Raw genomic sequence first — 16,613 nt, forward strand, 5'->3', positions numbered from 1 at the left:
AGAGGACAGTGAGTTGCAGCTGTTTCATACCATGCAAGGGAGGTTCAGCTCCAGCTGAAGAACAAAGCAGAAGCCGAATTTAATGATGCCCGTGCCGTCTTGCTCTTCAAAGTCACCCAAAGAAGCCCCAGCCCTGTGACCAGCAGTGGCAAGCTGGGGTCACCAGCAAACCAGACCTGCAGCAAAGCGCTCCCAGGAGGTTTGTGCACCCCCAGCTTTCTGCCCATGCCTGCCCCCAACAAGAAGATACCAAGATGATGCTGAGTGTGCGGCATGGCACTGCCCCATGCCCGGCAGCACAGCTGGATGAATACCGGGCTGTCTTTTGCCAACATTTTTATGCCCTTGGTTAGTCTCCTAGGATGTGAGGCAGACTGACCTTTGACCAGCGGAGCCCCATAGTGGGGACACTTGTGTCCCACGGCGTGGAACTCGCCACTCTCCTTGATGAGCAGAGCCTTCCCGCAGCCCAGGTCCACTTCCCGCATCCTGGGGAGGAGGAGCATGGAAAACACATGGCAAAGCATCTGCCTGGCAGCGGATGCCACCCCCTCACCCTGCACCCCAGCCCTGGTCCCACCAGGCTCCCCTGCTCCTTCAACCTGCTCACCACTGGCTCCAAGTGACTTACAGGTGTGGGTCACTCCTGTCACCAAGCCAGCTTTGGAGGTGGGTCCACTGTTCCCAGCCTGGGGCACATCCAAGCTGGGCCATTGAGTGGAAGCTTCTTCATCCATCACTGTGCCAAGAGGTGGCCCAAAGCACCTCCCCAGCTGCTCAGAAGTGGCTGGTGGTCTCTGCCCAAGTCCAGCAGGTAGTGGGAGCAAGAAACCAAACTGGTTTTACTGCAACATCACCTCCCCTCCTGGCCCCAGTGGCTCAGCAGGTCCCTGCCAGGCTTGTGTTCACTCAAAGCAAACACAACATTTCTGAGACTTGAAAACCAGGAGAGGCGATTCTGACCCTTTGTGTACTCCGGCCTTGGGGTCTGCCTGCCTGCACCACAGGGGCTCGTGCTCTGGTCCTGGCCACATCCCAGGGTCAACAACATGGGCCACCTTTTCCTGATAAAACCCTCAGGACAGCAGACACCTACGTGTGACCTCCTTGTTGTTTTCCTCAGCTGTTTTTGCAGAGAAAAGCTCACACAGCGACCTGCCCGCCTGCTCTGGGCTGCTGGCCCCAGCTCAGCATCACAGAGGGCCTTTGCCTCCCCGGTGCTGCTGGCACTCAGTCCCACATTTGCACAGGAGCCAACTTAACCCTCAAGCCATTCTCCCCCCGCCCCCCCCCAAGATTCAAGTGCTCTTTGAAAGACCACAGTTGCTTGTGTCATACCCTGGACAAAAGCTTGATTAGCACAGCAGGAATCCTTTATACACAAAGCTTTGCAATTTTTAGGCTCTCTGGGTTACACCTCCCCAGCTACAGTCACCTGGTCCTTGACCAGCCAAGCCAGGCTAAGGCTCCAGCCACCCCTGTCCTGGCCAAAAACATCTTTGCTGATCATGCACCTTGTCTGCTAGTGAGCATCCCCATCTGCTGAATGAATGATTAATGCCATTAGTGCTGGAAAGCAGCATTTTCAAAAATCCTTCCCAACTCCCTTGGCTTGACTGAGAGTTGATCTGCAGCCCTCCAGCTCAGCCGGGCTGTGCTGAGCGGTACACACCTCTGCACCGGCCACGGTGTGGGTGCAGCATCCCCAAATAGCGGGTGCATTTGCCCACAGCAGCTGGCTGCCCAGGTCTCCCTGGGAATGGCATGCCTCCTCACCAGTGCCCAGTGGCACCCAGCCAGCTGTGCCCAATTGCTCTGCTTGCTGCAGGCTGGCTGGGCACAGGTTTTGCAATGCAGCTGCAACATGTGCTTTTATTTGCAAGAGTTTCCAAGCCCTGCACACCACATACAGGACTGGGCTGCATTTAGGCAGTTGCATTATACTGGGCAGTTGCACTACCCACTGAAATACAAGTCTTTCAACCATTCATCATCTCCAGGAGGCTGCCCACTGCTCCTCTCTGCAGAGTCTGGAGGTTGGGATGCAGGAGGGTCCAGGGCTGAGACCCCCATTCCTCCACCTGCCCAGATCTTCGCCAACGGGATTTCTGTGGCTTTCCAGCCACAGGGGCAGTGCAGGCTGCCCAAGCATCGTTGAGTGAGACTGATGCTCTGCACTGAGCAGATCTTTACTCTCTGCTCTCTCACTGTGTCTCCACCAGAACTTCATCCCAACATGTCCCATCCTCACCTCCTTTTCTCTTCTCACCACTCAGGTGCTCCCTTTCCAGCCAACAGCCCTGATACCCGCTGTGCAATCCACGGCCCTGTGTGAGGCACTGAACCTCTTGCCAATGCAATTATTAGCAGCTACTTCCCTACAGCAGAGTCTTCCAGCTAACCATGGAGGAAAGTGGAGAGACGATGAGTGAGCCCTCGTTTTGCAGGGAGCTGGGTGCGGAGTGCAGAGCTGCTGTTCCCTGGAAACTTCCCCTCTTCCAGCCAGAAAGCCTGTCCCCCCATAACTTGATGTTTATCTGGAAATCCTGGTTGTTCCCATTGCACCAGGTGGACCATCTCTACAGCAAGCCTGGCACATTGCATTTGGTGTACCCAATACACCACTGTGCATGCAGCACGCTCCCATGTGCTCAAGAAAGCTACCGGCCATGTGTGATCCCTGAATGCTGTTCATGCACGATAGGTCCCAGGGTGTAAGAAGAATGGGTCTCACTTCGCGTGCTCACTCCTCTTTGGGTAACACCCCAACTCTATCCCATGACTTGCACCTAGGCTACAGAGACACTTGTCCCGCTCTCTGCTTCACAGCCATGGAGATGAGACTGGGGCTTAGAACACCAGCACTCCTGTAACACCTTCAAACCCACCCTGGGCAAGTCTTTGTGCAGGTGCCTGCTCCGCCTGCATCAACTGTCCCACTAGAGTAATGGCAAATGCTCAATTTCCTTGCCACCTTGGGTGAAAACAGCAGCAGAGCTCATCATGCCTGCCCTTGGGAGCTGTTTTGTCCCAGTAAATTGGCAGCCCCACACCAGAGCGATGCAGCTCTGCTCCCTCCCCATGTAGGACACTTGGAACTTGGAGGTCCTTCCGACAGCACAAGGGGAATAGAGCAGTACAAGTCCTACTGCATTCCTCAGCTGTGCAGTACTTCGGATAAAACCTGTGGTTAAATGACAACCATTGCTCTATGGGAAGATAAGATAAGTGAAAGAGTTTACAACTTACCCAAGGAACTGTGATCTGAGAGAGTCAAAAACAAGACCTGGTGTCTTCGAGGCAGCACACAGGCACCTGCAAGGCTCCCAATCCCACACTCACTCCAGAGTGAGCGAGAGGATGATTTACGCTGCGCTGCTCCCCGCTGAGCTATTTACACAGTTGGGAATTTGTCCTGTTGCCCCACTCCACTCCCCACCAGGGAAGCACCAACTAAAACTCAGCTCTGGCCTGCGAAGAACCTTTGCTCAGGAGCTGAGGGAGCACTGGGGGCTGTTTTCTGTCTGCAGCTCATCGACCTCCCCCAGTTAGCCTGCTGGGAGGCTGGCTGGGTACAGCAGTGCCAGAGTTTATCCTCCAGTATCTTTTACTGGTTCTGCTGAGACCATCTTGGTATCAGAAAGCCAGAAAGGGTGGGAAGAAAGAATACCTTGTGCTTGCAGATTCCACTAACACAACGTAGAGGTGGCCAAACCCTTGTGCCAATGCCCCACACTGCTGCTGTGCCCATTCACACCCCTGCCCAGCTCACTCCTTGGGAAGCATCCCAGAAAATCCCTCTGGGTATCAGAGCGAGAAAGGACTCCTTTGGTCTGCCCTGTTGCTTACGTGAGCCGTGGGACCTTCTCGCAACACCTCTCTTTTGAGCTAGACTCAGCCTGCTAGCAAAAAAGCTATCCTCAACTTAAAATGTCCAGTGATGGCCAGTCTGCCGCCGTACTTGGTAGCGTGTTTCAGTAGCTGACTGCACACATGGTTGAAGTGTGAGTCCAGTTTCCAGACCAATGCAAGTTTCTAGCCCTGGCTTTAGCTGAGGAGCTCCCTGCTACAGCTGACTGCAGCCAGCTATGTTCTCACAGACTGTAGCCGCCTTCCCCAGCAGAGCTCTTCGAATCTTTTAATCTACTATACTGCATGCTTTCCAGTCAATGTATCTATTGCAGCCCTCATTTTCCAATGTCCTTCTTGCACTGGGGCACTAAAGCAGAGCATACTCTTTTAGTAACACCCCGAACACAAAGTCAGCAGAAGCTGCCGCCGTCAACACTTGGGTGTTCAGCCATTAGGCTACGTCTCGACACTGGAACAGGACCCTCCCTGTGCAACCAGTATTTCCCAGGATAGGCTGCCCTTTTTGCTTCGCTCCAGCTTCAAGGCAATCCCGGTCACTGCCTGTGCTCTGCCCCAGGTCCCCTATTCCCCAGCCTTGCTGTTGCTGCTCACCTGTGCAGAAGGCAGTTGGGTTGGCCCATCACCTCCCAGACGCAGCCCCACAGCCACTGTGCTTGCCTTCCAGTCCCGTGCATCTCCACTGACTCCTCGTCCCCACCTCTCACTGGAGGAGGCCATTTGCCCCCAGGTCCTGATGGCCCTCCAGCATTTCTCTGAGCTGCAGCAGAGCATGCAGAGTCAGCCACACCTCATCACATGAAGATTTAATCCAACAGAGTCCAGTGCATCCCTTTGTAGAATAGTCTAATACATAAATTCCCATCACAATGAAAAAAACAGTTTATTCCTAGATGAACTTACCTAATGAGAAGAATTTATAACTGATGAAGCCCCTTAAGTTTAGCACAAAGTAGCTTGTAGTACATGGATTATTCTAGAATATTATCACAAGCAATAGTTCAATTTAAAGCAAATAGCTGCCAGACTCCTGCTGTGTCCCACACACCTGACATCACTCCCTCACTGGAATAAAAGCTATTTCAAACTATGTTTTCTCTCACTCAAGGACAGAGCCCTCTGAGATGTTGGCCATCAGACTAACGGAACATGCTGCAGAAAAGGCACATCTACCCCAGAAAAGAAACACCAGCCTGTAAAGCACAGTGACCAGGACAGGCACTTTTTAGACTTCAGAAAACTCTTAAATCAGGGTAGTGAAACTGTACATAGCCAAAGTGTGTTGCCATTAGCAAAAAATTTGGAAAACTGCATCCTTGGTGAAAGAGCAAATTGAAAGAGATAAGCTTGGCTAGAAGAGCAAGGCACTGCAGAAGTGATGGAGCGCACGATCTGACCCATCAGCTCCACCCATGCACTACTCACACTGCTTTGTAAAGCTACTAAGGCTATAAATTTACAAAAAAACTGTCAGGGTCTTCTAACGCAAGCTGAGCAGAGCCTGTTCAGAAATTCTGCTACAGAACATCACATCTTTCTAAGATGAGTCCCAGGGTGAACCATGCAGGGAACAGCAGACCTTCCAGTAAAAAACAGTCGTCACTTGTCCATGATGTCATTTTTTAAGATGAAAAAAAAATTATTTTACTAAATTAAAATATCATCTCCAAAAACTCTAAAGAACAAGATAGGGGTTTCAGTCTGGGTTATAAGGTCTGTCAAGTTTTACCTGCAAAAATTTTAGGCACTTACTGTCCATTCTCCAGGTCCTTCACGTGGCACACGGACGCTTCCACCACGTCCTTTGGGTTGTGGTAGGGATTGCTGGCAATGGGATGCTCCTCAAGGTGATAATGCCGGGCAGTCCCGTTGACTTTGTAGATCAGGGGGCTGGCTTTCCCATTGGGCGACATCTCCTCCTTGCTTCTCTCCTTCTCAGGTATCACAACTTCAATTTTCACTTCAACTGCAGGAACAAACAGAAACCTTCATTAAAATAAAGCCAGAGGTTTTGCTGCCATTTGCTGCCAGAACAGACACTTTTTGTTGGCTTGCTTGGGAAGATAAAACATTTAATATCAAACTCGGCTTGATTACCCGAGCCCATTATTCCACTGTTCGCTCTCCATCGGGCACCTTTGCATGCATAAAGTACATATTCCTGCAAGCAGACGTTAGTCATCAGTGCAGAACAACCCCTCAGTCACAGTTCCTGTCCTGTTTAGTGGAAAACAGCTTCAGGCAGCTAAATGTGAGGCATGCCAAGGCCTCTAGGGCTCAGACAGACTTCAAAAAATCCTTTAATTGTTTGTAGATAACATTAACTGAAAGAGAAAGCCAACACTGCATGGTGTATAAAGCTGCTTCATTAGATGGAGACCAATTAATAAGGAACTAGAAATACCCAAAATTATTTCTGCATGAGGATTTCAGGGTAGAGCGAACCTTCAGCATTAAGTGAGAAAAGCAAGGATTGTCCGTTTTACTTAGGTGTACACCACTGAACAGGTTTGACAATAAAAGCGTCCCTGGCCTGGGGACCAGCGGACCCAGGGACACACGGGAGCTGCTCGTGCCGGCGCAGCGCGTCCCCCCGACCATCTGAGGGGACACCGGAGCCAGCGGGTCCCCTCGGCCCCACCGCCACCCTGGGTGCTGTCACAGGGCAGTGACGGAGCAAGGCAGCCCTTGGCACGGCACAGCCGGGGTGCTGCCCCTCCGTCCTCCCCTCCCCGGGCAGGGATGGAGGGGGAGCACAGGGGCTCTCCTCGGCCACCCAGGCGAAGACACACAGATGTTCATCCCAGCTCCCCAAAGGGCAGCACTCACCCGGCCTCGCCGTGCACCCACCGTGCCCAGGGGGAGCAGGCTGGACACAGGAGCGTCAGAGGAAGCTGGTGATGAGCTCTCACAACATAAAGGGAAAAACATCACTTTAGCTCCTAGGCACTTCATAAAACTAAAGCCATTAATATTTATAACAAACCCCAGGGGAGTTCTATAGTAAGCCAGGGGTAAGTGCCAGAGACTGAAGAAGTGCCTCAAGTAAATGGGAGATTGCTGAGCTTTCCCCATCTTATAAATGTCATGATGAGGAAAAGCTGTGCAGAAGATAAAAATTAAAGCTCACGACCTAAACAGGTTAAGGAAAGGCAAAGAAAGGGGAACAATGTGCCCCAGAAGAGCGGGATGAGCCCTGCAGCAAGAGAAGGGTGCTGGGACTTCCCAGCTTCATCTGTTGCCCCATGCCACTTTTTGCAAGTCCATTGAAAGGACAATGGAAGGTCGTTCATTTAGGAAGGGAGAAAAGCAAGCAGCCATGGCCATCAGGCACTGGAGGCAGGCAGTTGTTTCAAGATTCCTGCAAGTTTCTGCTTTTTGTGCCAGCTCAGCAGGGCAGGGGATGGGGCAGCTTTCTGCCAAAGTGCCAAATCCTCACACTCACCAGGGGCAGGATTCACCGGGGGTTCTGACAGACAGATCCAGTAAAGCAATTTTCTGTGTATCCACACTGAACCAATAGAAAATGTGCGTTATTGCAGCTGCCAGCTGCAGGAGTTACTGCAAACTAATAGGCCCAGCACCATGCATTAAAAAAAAAAAAAAAAATGTTGCTATGAGCGAATTTGTTCCTGGAGCATTACAGAAGCAGCCCAGCCCCCTCAGGTACCCAGCAAAGAGGCTGCTTTCCATAAGGGCTGTTTTCGCATGGCGTTTGGAAAAGCAGACACAGATTTTCCAGGACAGAGTTAGGAAATATAATGAACATCCATTTATGCCAGTCCCTGTGAAATACTTTCGGTCAAAGAAACAGGAGGATCATTTCATACGATTACACAGTTGATCAGACATTTATCTGGAGCGAATGCGGCTGCACATCCTTGCGGCCAGACCCCGGAGCCGGGCAGCATGCTGCTGCTGCTGCCGCTGACCCAGGCACAGGATGAGACCAGTGAAGCCAGCGGCTCCGAGCCCCAACGGTGACGTTGATGCTGGTAAATTCACCCTGCAGGGAACAACCCCCATCTCTCACTTGGCCCCATGGCCCAGAGCTTTTGTTTTCCAAACTACACTTGGGTCAGCTCGCTGATCCATAGGTGTATGAACCTGCAGGTATGAAGATCGAATTTAGCTCTGAGCTCTTCACTTCTTTCTCAGTCAGAAAAACATATGCAAAAAGCAGCAGGTCTCTTGAACCAATACGTGACATCATTCCGAGCCGTCCCCGCTAGGCACTCACCGACACTGCTGGACAAATGTCCAGAGGAAAAAAGAGGTATAAAGTCTTCCCCCCTCCTATTTTGGGCCCCACGCTTCACCACTTGCCTCCGTGGGGGGCAACTCCCACCCACCTCTCCCTGACCCTTTATCCCCCCTTCTCCTCCTCCTCAGCCCCCCCAGCCCTGCATAGGGTGTCCCCCTGGCCAGAGACCTGCATTCCTGAGGGATGATCCCACCTGGAATCCGGGGCTCAGTGGCACCTGAGCTGATCCAGCAAACTGCCTCAATTGCCATCAGGGAAAATGACATTTAAATGAAATATTTATAAACCCAATTTTAATTCTGAAATCCGACTGGCACCGTGTTGCTGGGTCCAGCACATTCCAACCCTTTGACAGTCATTTTCTGTAACTGCTAGAAGAAGTTCCTGACCTTAAAGCAAACTGTTTGGAAAGTTTTAGGTACATGCCTGCAAATCTGTATGGTGGTCGACTCCCTGAGGAGCAGCACTGCCCCGGCCACGGCTGGTGGGAACAAGGGTGACAGCTGTAGCTTCCAGGGCAGAGTAACTGCTGCTCTCCGAGCACACATATGTATGCGTCTAGACATACAGATATGCTGGCTTGCACTGTGCCACCAGCATCACTTACATACATATATATGCATATGTATGTGGTTTTGTGTGTTCATGTAGATTTTTAATAAAAATGTATTTTTTATCTATATACACACACACACACATATATATATATATATAAGGACCAGGAGGCCAGGGCTGGAAGTATTTCATAATATACAAAAAAGCAGATGAAACAGTTGAGCATTAGCAGGTGCTAATACCACACATCCACATACACCTCAGCACTGCCAGCTCTCAGTATTCAAAAATCCTGAGTCAGCTGCACAAAATCATAGATTGCTTAAAATACGGACTCTTGTCAAGACTATAAATTTTGACCCAATTTTTTTTTTCCTCCCAGCTTTTCAGCCTTTAGGTCAGAGCACTGCTGGGACCCCTACGTGCACACCCAGGAGCCACATCCCAACCCCATTTATCACAGCTGGCTCAGGTTTGGGTTTGTTTTTTTTTTCCACACTGTGGCCACAATGCTCTTGTGCTTTGCCTCATGTCATTAACACCTGGCAGTCAGTCATTAATGCTCCATTACATCTCCTGTAAATTTATTCCTTCTCCATCACTATGACAGCCTTGTGGGACAAGTCAAAGCCTCTGCCTGCTTTTAGGCAGGTACTTGCGACACAAGGCTGGAAATGTTGGCATCGACCCCTGGGCAGGGCGCTGGCAGGTGGAGGGTGGCTGGGTTGCGGTGCAGGGCCACAGTCCTTTTTAGAAAAAATTACTGCAATTAAATGACCCAAGACTTCTTTATCACAGGATTAGGTTCCCTGTATGGCTCAGTGCCCTTCTAGAGGCTAAATTTAAACTACGGGTATAAGGCCATTTAAAGCGTAATACTTTAAACAGTAGAAACAAGGAAAATACTAAGTTAATTCGGCAGTGGAGGGGAAGACCGAATTGGCATGAGCCAAGAGCTGGCTGGAACCTGAGGGAGTCTGGGTGAGATGAAGATGCCTGGCCCTAGGGGATGGAGGAGGTGGGCCAGCAGAGGGGAGAGCCCCGTGTCTGCCCTCCCCACCCACAAAATCCTGCGATGCCTCAGGGTTTGCTGCTTAGGGGCTGCTGGCACAGGGCAAATGAGGACCGGGGTCAGGGAAGAGCCTCGTACTGGCTGTATGGTGCCGACGGCTCCGAGAGCGGTGGAAACCAGAAAAGCGTCGCGGGTAGTGACGATGGAGGGACCCGCGGGGTGCGGTGGGCACAGCCAGAAAGGCTGGTTTACCCCAGCAGGGTTTTATTTTCCCACAGCCAGCACAGAGTAAATCCTCCGCTGCAGGACGTGTTTGGGGCCTCACTCTGCCCTGCCAGAGCTGTGCTCTCCAGGCACCCCCCGGGCTCGCCCCCACTGCCTCTTAACTGCTGTCCTCGATGACAACTACTTTAGGTGGTCTCAAAGAGACTCCAAACCATTTCTATTAAAAATGACAGAGCTAACAACAAAACCATCACATCAAATGTGCCCAGCTTCACCCTCCCTCTCCAGACCCCCTGTTCAGCAAATGCCATGCTCCCAAAAACCAGGAGGTAGGACTTGTCAGCCAAGCCTGGCGGCACCCTCAGAGCCAACCTCAGAAGGACACACAGCCCACAGCACCCCCTCCGACAGCATGCAGCATCCCTGCGAAGGGAACGTGTTCCCTGCTCAGAGCCAAATGCATCCTCTGTGTGAGGGCAAAGCTCACCCGCACACATGCTGCTGCCCTGCCCCATCATCAAGCGCTGAGTGCAAATAAAACAATCACAACTTTATAGGTCTTGCAAGCCGCTCTCCCACGCCTGGTGTGGAGACGGTGCTGCTGCAGCTCACACCGAGCAGTCACTGGCGCACGATGGTTCCCTTTACCCGTCATCCTGACCTGGCTGTCTCTCCTGGAGCGGGTGCTGGGATCCCACGCAGACTGCCAGCTGGCAGCTCATCGCTTATGCATCACGCACCCAGAGAAAAACCGGAGGAAAAAAAATTATGCAGAGATTGAGAACTGGGCCTTCAGAAGAGGATCCGGCATCACGGGACTGCAGCACTAGAGATAACAGAAGATTACTTCGCTGCTTGAACATAAGCTCTTAATTAAACACTTGAATATCAGGATGGGGTCGGGTGCTGCAGCAGCAGCCAGACTTCGGGGCTGGCCTCCGGTACAGCCAGCATAGTTATTTACTGTTACAGGACTCCACTCCTCAAAGCTCTTGTATCGGTGATCTGCTCATCAAAAGGTCTTCCTGGCACATAACAATGCATGTGGTGCAGTGTCAAGGTTACCTCGAGAAATGCTGAGGGTCCTCAGGGGGCCTGAGGGTCTTTCTCGGATATAAGATGATGGAGCAGATAAGGACCTCGTATACATCTTTCAAAGGTGTCTAAATAAATTCTGTTGACTTCAGGCTGCGCCTGAAATATTCCCTTCATGTCGAAACAGCACTGACGGAGAAAATAGCCCTGTTCTGCCCCTGCGTGATTTGCTTCTTGTTTGTACAGGTGATAGGCAGATTTTTAGAAACAGGAAAGTCCACTACTTAACTCCAATGGTGCACAGTTCCCGCAAGAAATGGGAATGACCAATATCATAAAAAGGCTGTGAAGCCTCTTTGCCAGAACAATTGGTATCTGCAAATGCATCTGTTTACCTCACTGCATTTGCAGGTTTTATAACTACTGAAATGAAGCACCGCAGTCAGTGGTGTGCTAAGCAGGGACCGGGGAAAGGCTTGTCAAAAGCCTTTGAAGACTGCTAATCAAAACCAGAGCTGCAGAGAGAGCACTACACTACAGGATGGCATTTTCAGTCATTTGGCCCTGCTATGCAAATACAGCTCTACATGAAAATCTGCAGTTCAGGAGATATGCCTGCAGAGCGCTTTTATTCCTCCACTGGTCCAAGATTAAACACAGTTTTGCTGATGGTATACAAAATAAAGTGGAACTGCCAGCAGAGTTTGTTACAAGTTTAGTCAACAAAGGCATTTATTCCTGGATGCGTTTTCACTCCTTAAACGTTTCAAGGAAGGATATAAACAGCATGAGTTTTCACAAAAGAAAACTTACAGTTCACAGTGTCCAATGCCATATTACTTTGGCACTGCAATGACCCGTAAAATAATCCCAGTACAGGTCAAGGGCAGAAAACCACCTGTATTTTCCCCTTGTGCCTTGCAAAGCAAAGGCAGAGGACCTCACTCAGTGGATGCTCAGTGGGTTGCAGACACAACTCATGTTGGCCTTCTGACCTTTGGAGTCCTTCAACCTGAAATCCCCACTGCCTGAGGCAATGAAGACAAATTGCCAATAAAAGGTCCCCAAAAGACATTTTGCCACGTGAAAAGGCTACATGTGGATGCTGCCTGATCTGATCGATCAGCGTGACTACCTGATTCCCCTTGCCCTTGGGCACAAGCAGGTAACAAGGACAGGGTCCTTCGGCTCCCTCTTAGGTGGCCAAAACAAGCGGCAGGATGGGAGCTCTCCTCGAAGGCAGCTTCGGCGACGCCGACTGCACCAGCCCCCCCATGCACCAGCATCGGTCCCTGCGGACCAGCACTGGGGCGATGCAGGTGCTGCCGGGTATGATGAGCCAGGGCGACCACGCGGTGCCTGCTCATGCCCAGGCTGCCAGCCGGGTCTCAGGACAAGGCTTAACGCTGACACTTCCAGACCTCCCTCAACCAGCCAGTTTGCCCATGCAGCCTGAACTGCAGCCCCTTCCTCTCCTACGTACGCCCATCTTTGCCAAACCGCAGAGAGCAGGGAGCCCATCCAGCCCAGACGCAGCGGGAGCATGGGGGGCAAGGGGAACATCCTTGATGTCCAGGTGCCTGCAGCTGCTTTCCCCACTGGCGGCAGCATGACGGATAAGCTTCACCAAGAAAATAAAATCCAGAGAGCGGAGCAGCCCCAGGACCTGGCCTGGGTGGTGGGACTGAGAAAGCACCGAGAAATCAAGCAGTTGGTGGTCCTGCTCCTTCCCTGGTCATTCCCTTCCAGCAGGGACAAAATTAAGGGCTGGCCAGCTAGTGGCAAAGCCGCGGCAGCAAGGAAGGTGCCGGAGCCACACACGTTGGTACGGGAACAGCTGTCACACAAACCCACCCTGGGGCATGAGGGGGGCAGTTCTGCCCTCCAGTGCTGCAGGAAGGCAGGAGCGGGGAGGGTGGTGGGGGTACGAGGAGATGGGATGGGGAAGAGCTGGCAGCGGGTGTTTGGATGGGGTTGCAGGGTGCCGGCTCAGTTCTCCTCCCACCCCCCGGCACCGCTGCAGCCCCCGCACAGCTCCCTGCCTGGGAGCGAGAGCACCGAGGAATTTGGGGGGGATTAATGGGCCCGTAATCCTCCCCGCAGGAGCCGAGAATTAACATTCCCCCGGCCAGCGTCCGCTGCCGCTGACCTACTTCTCCCCACGGAGACGGCGGGATGGCAGTCACCTGGTTTGGGCTTGGAGAAGCATCCTCCCATGGCGCCGGCCGGGACAGGCAGCTGGGACACAGACAGCAGGCAGGTCAGCGAGGGCACGGGCACATCCTCGCATGATAAACCGCCCGCTCGGCCACCCCAGGCTCCAGGCGTCGTTCACAACCTGCGTCGGGTAGAAAAGCTCCGTGAGAACCAGTACGGGCAGGGAACACGGGTGCTGCAGGGAAGGGAGGAAAGCCGGCGAGCAGCGCTGCTGCCTGCGCCAACAGCTGCAGGCAGGAGCCGGGCAGCACGAGCATGGAGGGTGCGTGGAGCACGGGGGCAAGTCGTGCCAAGCCCCACGCACCCCCGGTGACCGAGTGGCAAGGGGAAAACGTGACGCTGGGGTGACCGTGCTAGGAGTTGCCGGTAAATTCGGTTATGAAGTTTATAAATTCAATTATCCTTTCAAAGTTTAAAATTGCAGAAGCCCTCATATCATTTATGTTCAGACTTTAATAACTTTCCAAAGCCCTGCCTTTGGGAATTAAATCTCTACGCACATAGGTCACAGCCCAAATACAATGATTAAACCATAAATACATTTCAGTCAGGTTTTTTTCTTTTATTATTAGGTGATAGAAAAAAGAAATCTGCTTTACTGCCCAGTCCTGCAAGTTCCCCCTTTCCAGTAATGCTCATTCCTGCAGAAATCCCATTCGCTTTGGAACAATTGCTTATTTTAGAAAGGGTTTTCAGTATCAGGCCATTTTACACCAAAACCCAGTTTTTTATACTATTAAGACAAGATTTTTTTATTTTTAAGTGGGACAGGCAAATAGACCACTTCCAGCTGCGTTTATCTCGTTAGCTTTAACTGATAGTGCTCCCAGATTTGGTACAGACTAAGAAGTAGGATAAACCTTTTTGATTATATTCCTTGACTGAAAACAGCAAAGATTCGTACAACACAACTGGCAATAAAATAGAACATTTCATTAATTTTACCCATTCATACCTGTACTTGAACTGATTTACTATGGTTTCACCATATATTTTTCACAAAGCCTTCCAATCTGGGCAGGAAGTTAAAACCATTTCCAAAGGATATTTTAACACAGGCAAAGTAGGCTTTTCTGCAGCTTAGAAAGTGCCTCAAGATCTTTCCGAAGGGAAGAAAATACAGAAGTGCCAGGAGGCAGGCGCCAAGCACTGCAATTCCTCCCCTTTACTTAATGACCAACTCAAAATATCCGGATGCATCCCTACGTTTTCAGCTATATCCCTCCAAAACACACACACTCCTTCCCGCACACTTTCCAACTCCCCTTCTGCCGTGCATGGCATGACCTCCACCAAGTCCCAGGTGCGTTGCAGGAGCACCTTCAAAGCCTGAAGTATGCTGAATAAGTAATCCAGGCTACAGAGGAACAAGAGACCAGTGCCTTGCTGCGTAGTGCAAAGCAGACACTTGCCATTTGATAATGGGCACTGAGGGGTACCGGTTTGGGACAGACTATTAACAGGACAAAAAACAGACAAGCTTGCCTGCAGACTACAAAGAGGGATCAGATGTGTGTGGAGCCGCCAAATAAGCTCATTTGCAAAGGGGGAACATTAAATAGAGCAGGGGAGAGCCAAGAGCTCTTCTCGCAAGAGCATCCAAGGAAAGCAGCACACCAGTATTTATGCAAGAGCAAATGCAAAAAAAGATGCCATGTAAGAAAGTGCACAAATGCAGAGGAAGATTTGGGAGCGCTGGGGAAAACCACCACGGAGAAGTCCCATGCAGTAACTGCTGCATGGCCCTTTGCCAAAACTGGCAGGAAGGAAGGGAAAATGTCTTTGTATCAGAGAAACAGGGTCTCAAGCCATTGATGTATCAGTGATACAGGACAGTAATTTAGTGTAAAACGCGTAATAAAATACCATGCAAAGGCTGGCAAAAAAGGAGGCAGGAGGTGAGTGCCAAGGAGGCGTGGGTGATGGGGGATGAGCTGGGGGGGACATCCAGGACATCCTCAGCATCAAGCCAGAAAGGAAAGTAAAACCCAACCTAAGTGAGTTCATACCAAAATGAGGTGCCACTGTGAGCAGAACGCACCAATGAGACAACATGAGCCACGCAAAGGAGAGCAAAGAGAAAGCTGAAACGAAGATACTGTCACCTACACAGAGGCTGGGCTTTCTTCTGGAAGGCAACCAGCCTACCCCGAGGTCCGCGATAGCTGATCCCCACAGCCGACTCAAGAGCAAACCAAACCCCCTGCTAACCCGGAGCAGCCATTTGCTGTGGGTTTCCTGCAGCAGAAAGTGGACACTGTGCTGGCAGGACAGGGCTACACCCCAGGCAGGCATTGCCCAGGCAGCATCGGAGCAAGCCCTCGGGATGTTGCGCATGCGGGGGAGCGCAGCGGGGACCCCCAACCACCCCCCAACCACCCGGGCAGGCGGTGGGGTGGATGGCAGAAGGGTGGCTCCCCAACGTGCCTCACCAGGGGATGCCTCAATCTTCTCCAAACCCCCCAGAGATGCTGATGCGCAGTCAGATGGCCGTGGGACTGGTTTCCAGCTGGTCTGGCTGGTTTTGCGAGGGACTCAGGATGTCAGAGCTCCTGTCCCTGAGTATCAGCCATTTGTCTGAAATGCCTTTGCTTTGTTTGGACCTCAAAGATGGCAATCTGAAGCCATGCCCTCAGGCCCACTTCACATCTCCTAATTTCCCCACTGATGGTCCCCCTGGGCCCTTGGGAGGCACAGGCTGTGCTCCGGCTGACTGAGCCATCCTAGAGCAGGTCAGAGCAGAGCACGGCAGAGCAGAGCACGGCGCACATCTCTGGGTGTCCCTCCTCCACTCCTGGAGTTAACCAGGCAAAAGCAAAATGGTTCTTGGTAGGATTTCAGCTGATGCTACCAGAGGAGAAGGCGTATGGCTGCCCACAGCCTCAGTCCCAGCAAGCACACAGAGATGTTTCAGAAAGTCACCTGAGACACAGCTGGTTGCAGAAAGGCACCAGCCTGCCCTGCCAGACCGACTCATGGGACACATCGGGATTGTGTCACCGCTAGCAGCATCCAGAGGTACCGATCCAGAGCTGGATCCTGCAGGAATCATGGCCAAAATCTCCTCTCCATTAGGAAAGGGAAATAAGCTCATATACAACATGATGTAACTGAACTCAGGATCATCCATAAAACCTTGCTAGCTCTTGAAAAGTAATGCACTGACCTATACAAGGTCAGGCAGCTGATGTCCGTGCCCCAGTAAACAGTAAACCAGTTCATAATATGCTCCCTGAACAAAACAACGCTCTGTGCTTCACAGCTGTACAGGAACACCTTCAGCATCTGCTCAAAGAGGGCAACAAAGAACGGGTTATCAAAATATGAGGCAATTGTTGTGGTGCTGAGGAACATACTGCCCCATCTTTAAAAATTCCAGTGTGAATGGGGAATCGGCCCTGCCACAGGCTGTCTGCAAAACAGGACTCCAGCATC

The 16,613-nt window shown here is 51.5% G+C and overlaps 1 protein-coding gene across 4 annotated transcripts in view; it reads right to left on the reverse strand.

The window, feature by feature from the left end:
* AIFM3 (AIF family member 3) overlaps positions 1-16,613 on the reverse strand; it is a 49,734-nt gene that overhangs the window by 24,248 nt on the left and 8,873 nt on the right. For all 4 annotated transcript variants that reach the window (XM_069795465.1, XM_069795464.1, XM_069795461.1 and 1 more), the window contains exons 2-4: positions 13,148-13,299; positions 5,623-5,836; positions 380-489 (exon numbers count right to left, since the gene is read on the reverse strand). In XM_069795465.1, coding sequence (XP_069651566.1) covers positions 380-489; positions 5,623-5,836; positions 13,148-13,178 — 355 coding nt within the window. In that variant the 5' untranslated portion in view covers positions 13,179-13,299. The remainder of the gene's footprint in view (positions 1-379; positions 490-5,622; positions 5,837-13,147; positions 13,300-16,613) is intronic.

This window comes from Haliaeetus albicilla, chromosome 10 (assembly GCF_947461875.1).
Source record: "Haliaeetus albicilla chromosome 10, bHalAlb1.1, whole genome shotgun sequence".
Classification (NCBI taxonomy): Eukaryota; Metazoa; Chordata; class Aves; order Accipitriformes; family Accipitridae; genus Haliaeetus; species Haliaeetus albicilla.